Genomic DNA, 14,275 nt, shown 5'->3' with positions numbered 1-14,275 from the left:
TGCACGGTGCCCACACAGGGATTTTGACGAGTGCAGCCTGGTTTTCCTGCCACTAAACTGCCCGCAGGTGGCTGAGAGCTGCTGCCGGGCCTTGGTTTCACCTACTGCCCTAGAGAGGGTCCAGCGGAGGGCAACAACAATGATTAAGGGACTGGAGGATCTATCTGTCTATCTATGAGGAAAGACTAAGCGAGCTGGACCTATTTTCTCTGGAGAAGAGAAGACTGAGAAGGGATCTAATCAATATGTCTAAGTACCTGAAGGGGAAATGTAGGGGGGCCTAAGTACCTGAAGGGGCCAAGCTCTTTGCAGTGGTCAGTGACAGGACAAGGGGCAGTGGATGCAAGTTGAAACACAGGAAGTTCCATCTGCATGTGAGGAAGAACTTTCCTGTGAGGGTGCCAGAGCCCTGGAACAGGAGGCCCAGGGAGGCTGTGGAGTCTCCTTCTCTGGAGATCTTCCCAACCCGCCTGGATGCCGCCCTGTGCCCCGTGCTCTGGGTGTCCCTGCTGGAGCAGGGGGTTGGACTAGATGAGCTCTAGAGGTTCCTTCCAATCTCAACCATCCTATGATTCTGTGTTAGTGTGAGCTGTGTCTACGTAGAAAATATGTGCAACTCTTGGCCTAAAATTATTTTTTAAATAGTAAGAATAGATAAGAACTGGAAATACTTTAAGGAGAAGGGATTTGCCGAACATGCCTGTAGTGTTTGAATTGGTATGATAGGAATGAYTGTTTTGTGTGTACTGATCCCAGTGATGTTTAGATGTTCTGCTTCCACAACAGTGAAATAAAATATTATATTGCTACCTATAAATGATTATCTAGATAGGATTTCCATATATAGGGTTCCACAGATTCACCAGTCTTTCTCTAATTCCACAGACTGACAATTTATAATCATCTAAATATGTTCCAGATCCCATGAGTTGTAATTTGTGCATTAGCAGCTAATTATTTTTCTGCCAAGATTTCTGGAACGCTGTCAAAATGATTCCAAGMTGCAGAATTACCTGATCCCGTCGGGGTTTGGTTGGGGGCAGCCTCCCAAACTCCTAGTGCCTCCTTTTCATATTGCCCACAGTTGTATCACAGTGTGATAAACTCCTCCTGGTTACTGTAGGCATCAAATGCTTTTAATGCTCATATATAAACTTTTGAGAAACTGCATTSAGAAATTATAACCGTATTTTTAACATGCCAACTTTTGTGAAGACCCTCTTTTGTCCYTCAACGATTATATACAGTTCTTCAGGAAACCAATTTCAATTCTTAAATTTTCTTAAAAAAAAACACGTTCTTCAATCTGATCCTGACCTTGAAAACCAGCATGACAGAATATTTCTAAAGATATTCGCAAAAATGAGCAAATATTTTTTAAAGTCTGGCACAGAAATACACTTGCCAARGCCTAATGACATGTTATCTTTCCCCTCTCCTCAGTTTTTCTGATCTTTATCTGCATGTTGTGTTGCATGTGTGTCTTACCGTAAATGCTAGGGACATCTGCTTGTTCTTTGGCTGCTTTTCATTTTTTAGCAAGATGAATATAAATTAAGCTGTCTTTTGAAATGTTTTAAATACTTTGAGTAAAATATTCATGATTCTTTAAAGCCCTGCGTGTACTTTTCAATAATTTTATTGTCATGCATGGGGTGAGATCTTTATATTTAGCTACCATCAAAACTGTGTGTGGCTAAATAAGTTCTGTGAGATTTTTCTATGATCTTCATTTAAGCTTTAATTGAGCACCATTTTACTCTGCTTTTCTGGCGAATGACAAGTAACAGGTTGTAGTTTTGACTGTTTTGCCCACTACAGGTGACCAACTGAGTGCCATACTGAATTCCATTCAGTCACGGCCAAATCTCCCAGCTCCTTCCATCTTTGATCAAGCTGCAAAACCTCCCTCTTCCCTAGTCCACAGTCCATTTGTGTTCGGACAGTCCCTTTCCTTCCAGCAGCCTCAGCCACAGCTTCAGAGTAAGTTTGTCAGCCTTACCTGCCTCATCAAGTCCATTTCTGAAGCTTTGACATTGCTGTTCTTAGTTGCTTACCAGCTGCTAATCATCCCTCCATGYACTTTCCTGCTTTTGTTTCGTTGAGTTAGTTTTTCCTGAGTTGGAAGCATGTGAGGTAATGCTCCTAGAGAAGCATACCTGTTCAACTTTAATTTCAGTACCTTTGCAGTGTGTTGCTTTTTTTTTTATTTATTTTTTTTTGGTTCTCTGCACTGTAGATAACATTCATAAAAGTGCATTTCCAATATCGTATGCAAGACTGGGTTTATAATTAAGGTATATATTTTATACAGTACAAAGTGTTGATAATTCTTTTAACATGAGAAATTGATTTCGTACTTCTTAAATTTTCCTATCTCTTACATTCCTAATTTTGTCTTCACTTGTAGCTTTAGAGATAGTGGAAAGTTGGGACATCAGGGCGATGCTTATAACAGGCTTCTGTAATCTTGTGTTTGTTGCTCATGGGACTGATAGGCACCTCCAAGTTTGCACCTGAGGGTGAAGAGCAGTTAATTACTGATGAGAAAATTACTGGGTTTGTGTKTAGTGAAAAATAAAATCTCAGTATTCATAATGCATGGCAGATGTCACAGTCCTGCAGAATGAATCCCTGTACACACGGAAAGGTATTGTCAAGCATGTCCTGTGAGTCACAGGAATGCTAGTCGCTCCCATGAGCTACCCTTATAAAATGCCTTTTTCTTCTTTTTTTTTCTCGTGGGACCCTGTCAGTCAGTTTGGTCTCGCTGTTCAATCCTGCATCTCTGCGTTTGGCTTCATTCAGGGGTTGGTAGTCAGCAAACGGCATCAAATGAGAACTAGATAAAAAAACAATCTCATTCACTTGTATAAAGACTATCGGAGACACTCTAACAAAGACCTTCTTTGCTTATGCTGGAGTTTAAATGTTTCAAAGTCTTGGAAACAAAATATGCTGTAACTCACTTAGGTGATTACTAATGACATCTTTTCTCACATCACTTTTTCTTTTATAGGCCAGAGTAGGAAAAACAGATTTTATAGTTTTGTTTTTATCAAATACAATCTTAATGATCTTCTTTCAAGTTTCACTGGTTTTATCATTTTAGAGACATGGATAGGAAAATGAAAGCTCTCTATTTTTCTTTTTCTCTTGCTCAACAAATACAGATAAATTGTATTCAGTAAGTCCCAATCTACACTTCATGTTTTACAGAGGATGCCTAACTTAAAAGAGAAGTCTGTTGTGTCAGACAGGAGCAGCAAGGGTGGTTTACCAAATGAAATAATAGGGGAATGTGAAAATGTTTTAGTTTTGTGGCTGGATCTCATCATCAGGCTATTTATCCGGCTATTTTAGATATCCTAGCAGGGCAAAAAAGGCTCAACTAGTGCTTGTTTACTGCCATGCCAACTAGTTTGGGACAAGAACCTTCTTCCAAATAAATTATTGTATAATTTATTTGATGGAAATAATCTAAATTATACGTGAAGAAGGAGATATTTACTAATATCTCCCAGAGCTACTTCCTTAGGGAGCTATTTTGAAAAAGAAGAAAAAATGTTGGCTGTGTAATATACATGGCTATATATTACACAATCTGGGCTAGTGAGAGATTGCTGGCTTTCTTTAGAAGACTTTGCAGCCAGTTATTTGGTTTTGTCCCTTGTTTTTCCACATTCATTTAAGGAAGAGGGGAAGGGGCTTGTGACAACCGTTCATCTTCAGAGACAGTGTTGGTTTGTTTCCTGGAGAAATAATGCAGTGTGTTAGACAGCCAGTTCCTGARGTACAAAGTTTGAAGAAAATGGAAAGCATTTCATTTTCGTTTTTTTATTCTTATTACACCATTATAAATAGCTTAATCAGAAAAAAAAGATGCAGTGTGCCTTGCCAGAGGAAGCTTGGCGTGTATTGTAGTTGGGCAAATATAAAACAAGAACAGGAAATAGTGTTAGTCGATGTTTAAATATTTGCTAGAACTTTACAGAGGGCTATATGTTCTATATTAATTCCTTTGCCAATTCTCACAGTACTGCTGACACAGTAGAAAAAGCTGAGAGATGATTTTCTTTTCATAGGGATAGACAAATATAAGATGTTCTTATCATGCCTTTTAGTTCCTTTTGGGTCTTTTCCGCAGCTTAAACTCCCAACAGAGCTAGAAGGGATAGCATAACGAGAGTAGGAACAGTTGTACTGACTTGGATTCATTGAAAGGACACCAGTTTGTGCATGTCGATTCCTTGCTTATTCCAATTCAAAGCCTGTAAGTACTCCTGCCTGAGCAGGTTTGCTCTCGAGAGAGTCTGCAGATGAGCAGGAGCAGCTTTGCTCAGGAGCTGCATCTTCCCACCATTGTGGGACTGATYACTGACGATTACTTGATTGATTAATTGGTCTCTGAATTTTGTGAAAAACACAGACTCAAATTCCTGGTTGGTTCTGAACGTAGGTAGTGTGCGGAAATCTAGAGGGTTGAGGAAGGTCTTGTTTCTCAACCTCCAGCCTCTTGTGCTGTGTCACAAAACTTCTTAGATTCAACAAGTGGGGAGACAAAATCTTGCCACCCTGTCCAGCATCAGTTGCTTGTCCAGCTTGAGTTTCTAAAGCTGCAGAACTGGCTGCCTTGCTGGCGAGCTGGGCAGGGGACTGTGAGATCTTCCCAGATGGAGATTCCCAGCGTGTTTTTCTTGCCTCTGCGTGACTGCAACAAAGGAGGAACATATTTACAGTCTGGAAAGGCTTTGGAGCCCGTCATGGCCTCCACGAGCCGCAGCAGGTGGCTGCGCGCAGCCGCTCCACTCGGCCCTCTCCTGGTCCACGTTGCTCCGGGCAGGAGCTGCAGGCAGCGCCGAGCAGCTCTTCGGCACGCGCTGCCTCCCCAAAACCCCTGCTGCTGAGTTACAGTCCGGTAAAATCTCACATGGAAGACATCAAGGCCGGCCATTCACGTGAGGGATCCCTCAACGCCCTCACGTGGTGTCAGTGGTGACCAGTGACAGGACAAGGGGCAGTGGATACAAGTTGAAACATAGCAAGTTCCATCTGCATGTGAGGAAGAACTTCTTTCCTGGGAGGGTGCCAGAGCCCTGGMACAGGCTGCCCAGGGAGSCTGTGGAGTCTCCTTCCCTGGAGATCTTCCCAACCCGCCTGGATGCCGCCCTGTGCCCGTGCTCCGGGTGTCCCTGCTGGAGCAGGAAGGTTGGACTGGATGATCTCTAGAGGTGCCTTCCAACCTCAGCCATTCTGGGCTTCTGTGTCACGCACTGCTTCCTCACGTGGTCCTGTTCCTTTACTGCCTGGAGCACTGAGGGCCGCAGCCGTGGCCTGCGCTGCTGTTGTCAGCAGTTCTCAAGCYGCAGAGAGGGGGTAAAGCCATAGCACGTGTGGCGCACATCACCTTGCTTGCCAGCATGTCAGTGACATGGAGGGAGAGAGTCATTTGTAGGCTGTTACACTGGCATGTTCTGTATCACAAACACAGAAATGCCTTAATTGTCACATTAAACAGTCAGAGTATTAATTTAGCTCTTTTTTCAGGTGCTACATGTTGTCAGAACATCAGCTGGAGAATTGGAGCTAATACRTGAAATTACTTCATACTGTAGGCTGTACAAATTTGATATTGTAAGGTAGATACAAAGCATACCTTTTGGGCAGTTTAAATCCAGAACCTTTCCTAGGGGATGTGTAAGGTAAAGTTTGGAGGAAGACCACAATTTGTGACAATTTTTTGTGTTATTTTTTTTAGTCTGTTTTGTTTATCGTACCTTCAAATTTATAATTATGATTTACAGAATTACAGGTTCATTTTATCTACCCTTTCAARTTTTTCAGTTAATATTTCAGTTTATATATTCAAGTGACTCAGATGTTAGTGCTATAATCTTTACTTTTAGTTAACGAGCATTGCCAGTAATTTCCTAATGAAAGCGCATCTCAGCTTTTGCGTTTACTCATTCATTCATTCCTCTACTAATGCTGTCTAATGCTACTTTTTAATATTTAATATTCAGATGCTGATATCAGTGTATGTTTTTACTTATGTAGACAAAGAATCTTTACCCAACTGCCACATTGACATTTTCAGATTGTGAAAAATGATGTATTTATGGCAATGCTCAAGATAAATGAACTTACAGCCTTACCCGGCTCCCGTATCAGTAGCAGCGAGTGAAAGAGCAACGTGTCCTGCTTGCACTGGCATCCACAGGGTAGGCAGAGAGGCAGCAGCAGGGCACTGCTCTCCTTTACCACTGTGCAGAACAACAGAAGAGGAATTGGTCACCTTTCAGGATGATGAAAAAGCAGGAATTCTGTCCCTGTAGCTGACCAGCTAGTCTGGATAAACACAGATCATTTCCGAAGGCAGTAAGGAGATTATGTGGGGGAATAGGCCTCTCTGACCCACAGATTCCTTAAGAAAAAGTTTTCTAGTATAACTAGGTGTGCAAATTAGTAAATGTGGTACCACACAGCAGATTTCTTAAGCTATGCGAAGATTGAAATAACTAATTTAGAAGAAAGAACAACTTTCATTTGTACAAAGGTGTCTTCTAAAGCTGAATATCTTCCGTATACTTCTATGTGAATATAAAAAACCCTCAGAAATGTTAATGCGAATATCTTACAGTGAATGTGCAAAATAAATCTCTCAAATATTGTTAATGTAGTTAAAATTTGAATTATTTTTGCCATAGGAAGGAAGACAAATTAGAATAAAAGTAACTTTGTAGGAAAGTAGAAGAGAGTTGAATCTAAAGCTCCTTGTTATCTCTCTCCAAGCTCTCTGTGAAACTCTAACTCCAGCAGGTTCAATATTGGTGGGCTCTAACCATGTTGAAACTGTCTTAGATTAAAACAGGATTTAATTTTAGATTTTTTTTCTTAAGGGAAAATTGTTTTTTAAGAGTTGTTATAGATGACTTGTTTGGTTAGATCTTTTTTACTCCTGATGATGTCCCTTTGTAGTATAGAGAAGCTAAAGTTTGGATAACATATGAAGTTTTTAGAAACAGTTGAGATACATTCAGATCTAAAGGATAATTTTGGTGGGCTTAATATATTTTTCATCATTCTTTCCAGCAATCAGTGATGCCTTCCTACACAAACATCCCACAAGTTCTCTTATTTTCTCAGAAGGTTGTGAGACTTGATCATCTAGAAAGTCACATGGCAGTTTTAAATAATTCACATTTGTGAATTTGCAGATTGAAAGCACATGTCCAAAACCAGAGTTTTGGTCAAGACTAGAGACTGCTATGTTTAAACATACATCCTCCAGACTAGTCTCTGAATATTACATTTTGGGTCCTAGTTACATAGACTGAAATCACAGAAGTGATTATTCTTTTTCTGAATGTAACTGGGAAAACATTAGTGCTTCTTACTTAAAACTAAGGTAGGAATCTTAAYGGTTACCTCGGAATATTTAGCAAAGGATATGCATATCATTTGAAATGCTTGTTTTTATCTTTGCTATTTTTTCCATTGAATCTGTGCTGCTTCTGTGCAACTGTTTTCCACTGTAGAAACTTCATCCTGCTGCCTTGCTTCTCGTGAACGTATTTACAAAACCAGCGATGTAGCTGGGCCTGCCTCTGCTATTTCATCTCTCTCTCACAAACTGAAGGGTGGGTATGCATGCAAACATAGCAAGGTTATTCAGATTTTACAGCCAAAGTGTCTTGCTTTTCTTTCCATTCATTTTCATTTCATTCACTTAATAAAATACTGTTTAAAAAATAAATGTTCAAGTTTGGTACTTGTTAGAGTTCACTTGAGGGAACTGTGCAATGTTGCCTTGCTGAACTGCAGTGATTTCATGATATGAGATTTAACTATCCTTTGACATTTTGTAAACAGAAAGTTCCCTACTAATCCAGTCTCATAGTACTTGCTTTCAAACAGTAAGTAAATGTGGAAGAAAACAGAAGAAAACTTTTTTTTGATTTACAAATAAATCAATTTGCAGAGTTTGGGGAGAGGTAGGAGGAACTTGTTGCTGCCTGAGTCCAGAATGCTAAGCAGGGCATATATCTGTATATATACAAATCATAAATGTATAAAAAATAAAGTACATATTTTTTTAATACTGAAAAATATTGGCAGGTTTTGCTACTTTTGATGAAACAGTTTTGATCTAGCATGTTTTCCTACTTGATATTCACTGGCCATGTAGGTATTTGGATACATTGCTGAGTGGTTTCCAGTGTGTTGTGTCTTTTAAGGGACAATTGTCTTCCTCCCACTTCTTTTTTTGGTGGGGGGAGAGTTCTGCAAAAGGTTCTTTAACTGCTCATTGCCAGGGAATGTTCTCATCCAGAAAATGTTAAATTAGTCTTTTCTATGTCTTGGAAAAGTACATACAAAACAATTAAAATTTTTGTTTCTGAATTCATATATCACAAAATAGACTTTGAAGAGTTTACTGTTATAGCTAGTGAATAACTGAGCTAGCATTGAGGAAAGGCTGGATTGGTATTATGTAAACTTCTTTTTTCTTTTAGCATGGGTAATAATTTTATTTAAAAAGAATAATTTAAATAATAAATAATAAATAATAAATAATAAATAATTTTATTTAAAAAGAAAGACATGGTATCTTATTTCTTCCCTTCCTCTCCACCAGCAAATTATGTAACCCTTAAGAAAAAAAGGATTGAACTCTCAAAATTTAATTTAATTTTAATGTTTGAGATGTTCGTGTTGTATTTTACTGCTTATGTCTGGCAAACTGTTCCTCAACATAGAGAAACTATTTCTTCTCTGCTTGGGCTCCTAGGCTGTTCTGTCCTGGGAGAACAAGAAAATGCTTTAAGCGACAGGTTTACTAAATATTCCATCATGGGTATCATTTGCTTTTTCCTGCTGCTGCTTTGTTTTGTTATAAGCTACATAAATAAGGAGAGCGCAAAATAACAACTGCTTTGTATGCTGAGTAAACATCTGGTAGTAGACTTCACCTCAGAGAATATATTTATTTTTGCATCGTGAGGGGTAACAGGGTCAGTGGAAAACAAGATCACCCTGTCATGCCTCTACCCATTCCCTAGCACAGAAATATGGCTTCGTGCCTGAGGGCTGAAGGAAGCTGGGTCAAGTCACATCAAGCAGAAGGAAATTAAAGCAGATTTCCTACCTTCAAAGTAAATATTGAAGGTTGTGGATAAAAAGCGGCTCCTCTCATGTCCTTTTCTCCTCTCCATTCCCATTAGAAATCAAGGTCCAAATTTTCCATACACTGATTAACTGAAACTRAACTTTTTGACCAAAAATGACTCAAATGACTTCCCCCAAATGACTCCAACTCAATTGAAATAGCATTTCAGTGCCTTGAAAGTCACAGAATCCAAAGTGCTGAGAACCTCATTCTAAAAGCTTTACAAGGGATACTTGATTTTTAGCTAATCCAGGCCTGTTCAAATCAGAAGGGCTAGCTGTTTGTTGAAAGTTTTGCACTGTAATACTTTGCAGGGAGAGTTATACAGAATAACTAGTTTATGCCACATTGCTTGGCAGTAATGTAAACATTCCATGTCTTGAATTTTCAAAAAACCAAAAAAACCATTCTACCAGAAAGACAGAGTATGGTTAGAAGCAAACTTTTTAGACGAGGTACTTACTTGCATGTGCTTGTAGTTAGCATGTATTTATATTAAGCTGCATATATTTTTAAAGTCATGTGGATTAATATATGTAGAAAGGTTGTGTATGTAGGAGTAATAWATTATTGCATCAAAATAAGAAGATGCTGAAGACTGGAGTTAATAGTTTAGCTGAATAGTGGATAAGAAGTAGGTTGTGTTCTGTATCAGTTAGTAGTATGTGGTCTCTAAAAATGCAGGTGCCTCAGGTTATCCATGTGGTTTGTTTTAAACGTATTTGTAAGTCTTTTGCACACTTCATAGCTGTATTTAGTTTCTATTTTACATGATTCCTGAGCATGAGAGAAAGTAAACCTGGTTATACCCCTGATCTCTCCGCAAGCCCCTTGTTGTAATCAGTCTGACACATACAGAGATAATCAGTACAGAATCCTTAGTTTCTATTGCAACTCTGATAAACTTAGTTAATGAGTACTGCATCTCTGGGTAAGAAAACAAATTGTGCTACCTTTATTAGTGTGAAAAAAGTTGTGAACTGTGGCTTCTGATAACTTCCAAGTTGTGTGTTTTTATAAATATTTCCTAACATTTTGAGATGTGTTTTTTTATATATATATCTCTGGGGAAAGTATTGAAATTATTTTAGTGGAAAAAATCCCTTTAGATTTAGTTTAATGGGAACAGGAGCATGTGTTTGAATTGTACTTTGTGTTGAGGTCTTTAATCCTTGACTCACATTGTTAAAAGCATTACTGTTAATATATCACAATTTGATTATCAAATGTACTAAACAGGTGACCGAATGAATTTCACAGCAGCTGCTAGACCGGTTTCTCCAGCAGGAAAATCAGAATTGTCATCAAAGCACAGGGTGGACAGTAGATCACCCAAGCCTGATGTGCGAATGAATAGAGTTGCTGCTGACCAGAAGAAACCTAGAAATACGGATGGTTTGTCTGCTAGTGAATCTCTTATGCTGAAATCAGATGCTGCCAAATTGCGGTCAGATTCTCACAGCAGATCTTTGTCTCCAAATCATAACACTCTCCAAACACTAAAAACTGATGGCAGAACAACTACTGGTCTGAGAGCTGAATCTCCAGGACCAGGAACCCGGTCGTCTTCTCCAAAGACCAAGACACTTACAGCAGTTAGATCTGGTGCTAGTTCTCCACGATCCTCATCACCACATGATAAAACTCTACCTCAGAAGGCTTCATCCCCTGTAAAAACAAAGCTTGATCCTCCTCGAGAACGATCCAAATCAGATTCTTACACGTTAGATCCAGACACCCTTCGCAAAAAGAAAGTACCCCTTACAGAACCCTTACGAGGGAGGTCTACTTCACCCAAGCCAAAAATGGTGGCGAAAGACGGAAAACCTGCTACGGAAACTGAGAACAGAGCTCCTTCTCCTCACGTTGTGCAAGAAAATCTGCACAGTGAAGTTGTCGAAGTCTGTACTTCGAGTACCCTGAAGACTAACAGCATTATAGACAGCACCTGTGAAGATAACACAGAGTTTAAAAGTGTGGATGATGGTTCTAATAAGGTTCATTTCAGCATAGGAAAAGCGCCGCTGAAAGATGAGCAAGACATGAGGGCGTCTCCGAAGGTGAGCCGTAAGTGTGCCGGGAGGCACACGAGACCCAAAAAGGAGAAGTCCAGCTTCCTTTTCAAGGGCGATGGATCCAAGCCCGTAGAGCCAGCCAAGCAGGCAATGTCTCCTTCCGTTGCAGAGTGCGCTAGAGCTGTCTTTGCTGCTTTCCTTTGGCATGAAGGAATAGTTCATGATGCTATGGCCTGTTCATCTTTTTTGAAGTTCAATCCAGAGCTGTCCAAAGAGCATGCACCAATACGAAGCAGCCTGAGTCATCAACCAGCCGAGGAGAAAGAAACCAAGTTGAAAAACAGGCATTCCTTGGAAATCTCATCTGCCCTTAACATGTTCAACATTGCTCCTCATGGACCAGACATATCAAAAATGGGAAGCATCAATAAAAATAAGGTGCTCTCTATGTTAAAAGAACCGCCTCTGCATGAGAGGTGTGAAGATGGAAAAAATGAAGCTACCTCCTTCGAAACATCCAGTCATCACACGATGAAGTCAAAGTCTCCTCTTCCGTTAACGCTGCAGCACTTGGTAGCTTTTTGGGAAGATATTTCTCTAGCAACTATTAAAGCAGCTTCCCAAAATATGATTTTTCCAAGTCCTGGTTCTTGTGCTGTGTTAAAGAAGAAGGAAAGTGACAAAGATAACAAGAAAACCAAAAAAGACAAAAAGAAGAAAGAAAAGGTTGAGGCCAGGCCCAGGGGGAATCTTTTTGGTGAGATGGCCCAGCTTGCAGTGGGAGGACCTGAAAAAGACACCATTTGCGAGTTGTGTGGAGAATCCCATCCCTATCCAGTGACTTACCACATGAGACAGGCTCATCCAGGTAAGATTAGATGTTTTTCTTCCCCTTATCTGCCTATAAAATACATTATTTACACACTGGCATTAGTTACCGTCATGCAGATAGGTCAGGCTGCCTTACCAGTATGTTAACACAGTTCACAATAAAAGCTAAATGAGAACTAGGAGCACTTGTGTAAGGAATAGTAAGTGTTATGGACCACAAAGATGATTAAGGGRCTGCAGCATCTCTCATAAGAGGAGAGACTTACAGATTAGGGAAGATCTTACCAGTGCTTACAAATACCTCATGGGAGGGTGTTTGGRAGAGGGAGCCAGAGTCAGAATTCTCCACAGTGCCCAGGGACAGGACAGGGCCAATGGCTATAGATGGGAACACAGGGAATCCTGTCACCTGAGCTGTCACAGATGCCGAGGAAGGTTGTTTGAAACAAAGTCAAATCAATGCAGTGACTTCACAGGGCCTCATCAAAAACACACCATTCGTTAAAATTCAGGAATTCAGACTGCTGGGAAAATTGGAAAAAAAAATAGAAGTGTAATATTGGTTAATTAGAATTGTCTAATAGCTCTTTTTCTGTTACTAAGTACCTATTGCAATCCCTAGATACCTGTGACTTGTAACTTTCGGCTTAAAGTTTATCTTGTTAAAAAAAAACATGCAGCTATAAACTCTATAGTTTTAAACCTTAGTCAAAAGGCAATTGGTAAAATTTTGTAATTGGCAGCTTGAAAAAAAAAGAAAAAGCCCTAATCCTGTAAATGTTTTTACCCTGTGTAGGTTGTGGCCGTTATGCGGGTGGCCAAGGCTACAACAGCATCGGACACTTCTGCGGCGGGTGGGCTGGCAACTGTGGCGATGGGGGCATTGGAGGAAGCACCTGGTACTTGGTGTGTGACCGATGCAGGGAAAAATACCTCCGTGAGAAGCAAGCAGCAGCAAGAGAGAAGGTATGATTATCTTTCTCCTGGGTTTAATTCTTTATACTAATACGAGTYTATAAACTGAACAGAATGTAAGACCAATGATAAATTTGCAATTTAAGAATGTCATAAAGTACTAAAATATACATTTAAGTCATTGACAGTGTTAAAATATAGAAAATTTGTTGATTACTTCTTATTTGGTACTTCATATTACTTTCCATGGGGAAGGTGATTCTTCCCCTCCGCTCAGCTCTGTCGAGACCACATCTGGAGCACTGGGTCCAGCCCTGGGCTCCCCAGTACCAAAGGGATGGGGACCTATTGGAGCACTCCCAGCAAAGGCAGACGAAATGGAGGGCCTGGAACTTGTGGCTTACAGGGAGAGACTGAGGACACTGAGACTCTGGAGAAGAGAAGACTGTGACAGAGACCTGTCAGTGCATATAGGTACCAGCTGGGACATCGTAGAGAAGATGGAACCTTCTTTTCAGTGGGGATGAGCAGCCACTGAAGGAGTTTGCCAGAGAGGTTGTGGAGTCTCCATCTCTGGAGATATCCAAAACCCAGAGGCACTTGGTCCTGGGCAGCCTGCCCTAGTTGGCCCTGCTTTGAGAAGGGAACTTGGACTAAACAATTGCCTAAGGTCCTTTCCAATCTCAGTGGTTCTGTGGCACTTGTCTGGAGGAAGCGTACAGCTTGGAAAAGCACCTGAAAAATACAGTATGGTGACCTAAGGGAAAATTGTAAGGAATAGTTGTGAATGCTCAGCTGGAGCTGTCTGCCGTAAAGCTTGACTAGATCATAGTTCTCAGCTCTTCCAAAGATTCATAACAGAAGTTCATCCTTCTGCATTATGAATGTAAAGTGATGGTGTGTGTTGTTTTTTCCTTAACAACCATCTTAAATTTTTATGAAGCTGGCTTCTGATGCCAACTTTTCTCTGTCTTCTTCCTCCTACTTTTTTTCATTCCTTGCTGCTTGTCTTAGTTCCTTATCTCTGTTTAGGCAAGCAGAACAATGTTAACTTAATTCTTTAAATTTCTTGAAAATTTTTGCCCACCATAATCATCCTGAGATAAACATCTGGCATGAACACTCYTAGCTGTTTGTTACAAATTTGCATAGTTATCAGAATGCAAGTGTTATTTCATAATGGGAAACATCATTTATAATAGGAAGAATCAAACAACTTTCCTGTAAGCGACATTGTCTGCTTTTCCTAGGATGAAGTATAAATTAAATATAAATATTTAAATATAAATATATAAATATATTAAATATAAATATATTAAATATAAATATTTATTAAATATTTATT

General features: G+C 39.8%; 1 protein-coding gene across 1 annotated transcript in view; it reads left to right on the top strand.

The window, feature by feature from the left end:
• The window catches only part of MYCBP2 (MYC binding protein 2, E3 ubiquitin protein ligase), a 151,336-nt gene that overhangs the window by 106,156 nt on the left and 30,905 nt on the right, over window positions 1-14,275 (top strand). Inside the window, exons 56-59 of the mRNA XM_026044514.1 lie at window positions 1,822-1,983; window positions 7,539-7,640; window positions 10,409-12,052; window positions 12,812-12,981. Of these exons, the coding sequence (XP_025900299.1) occupies window positions 1,822-1,983; window positions 7,539-7,640; window positions 10,409-12,052; window positions 12,812-12,981 (2,078 nt within the window). The remainder of the gene's footprint in view (window positions 1-1,821; window positions 1,984-7,538; window positions 7,641-10,408; window positions 12,053-12,811; window positions 12,982-14,275) is intronic.

Source organism: Nothoprocta perdicaria, unplaced genomic scaffold, assembly GCF_003342845.1.
Source record: "Nothoprocta perdicaria isolate Ctin4 unplaced genomic scaffold, notPer1 scaffold_37, whole genome shotgun sequence".
NCBI lineage: Eukaryota > Metazoa > Chordata > Aves > Tinamiformes > Tinamidae > Nothoprocta > Nothoprocta perdicaria.
This window is presented reverse-complemented; position numbering and strand designations above follow the sequence as displayed.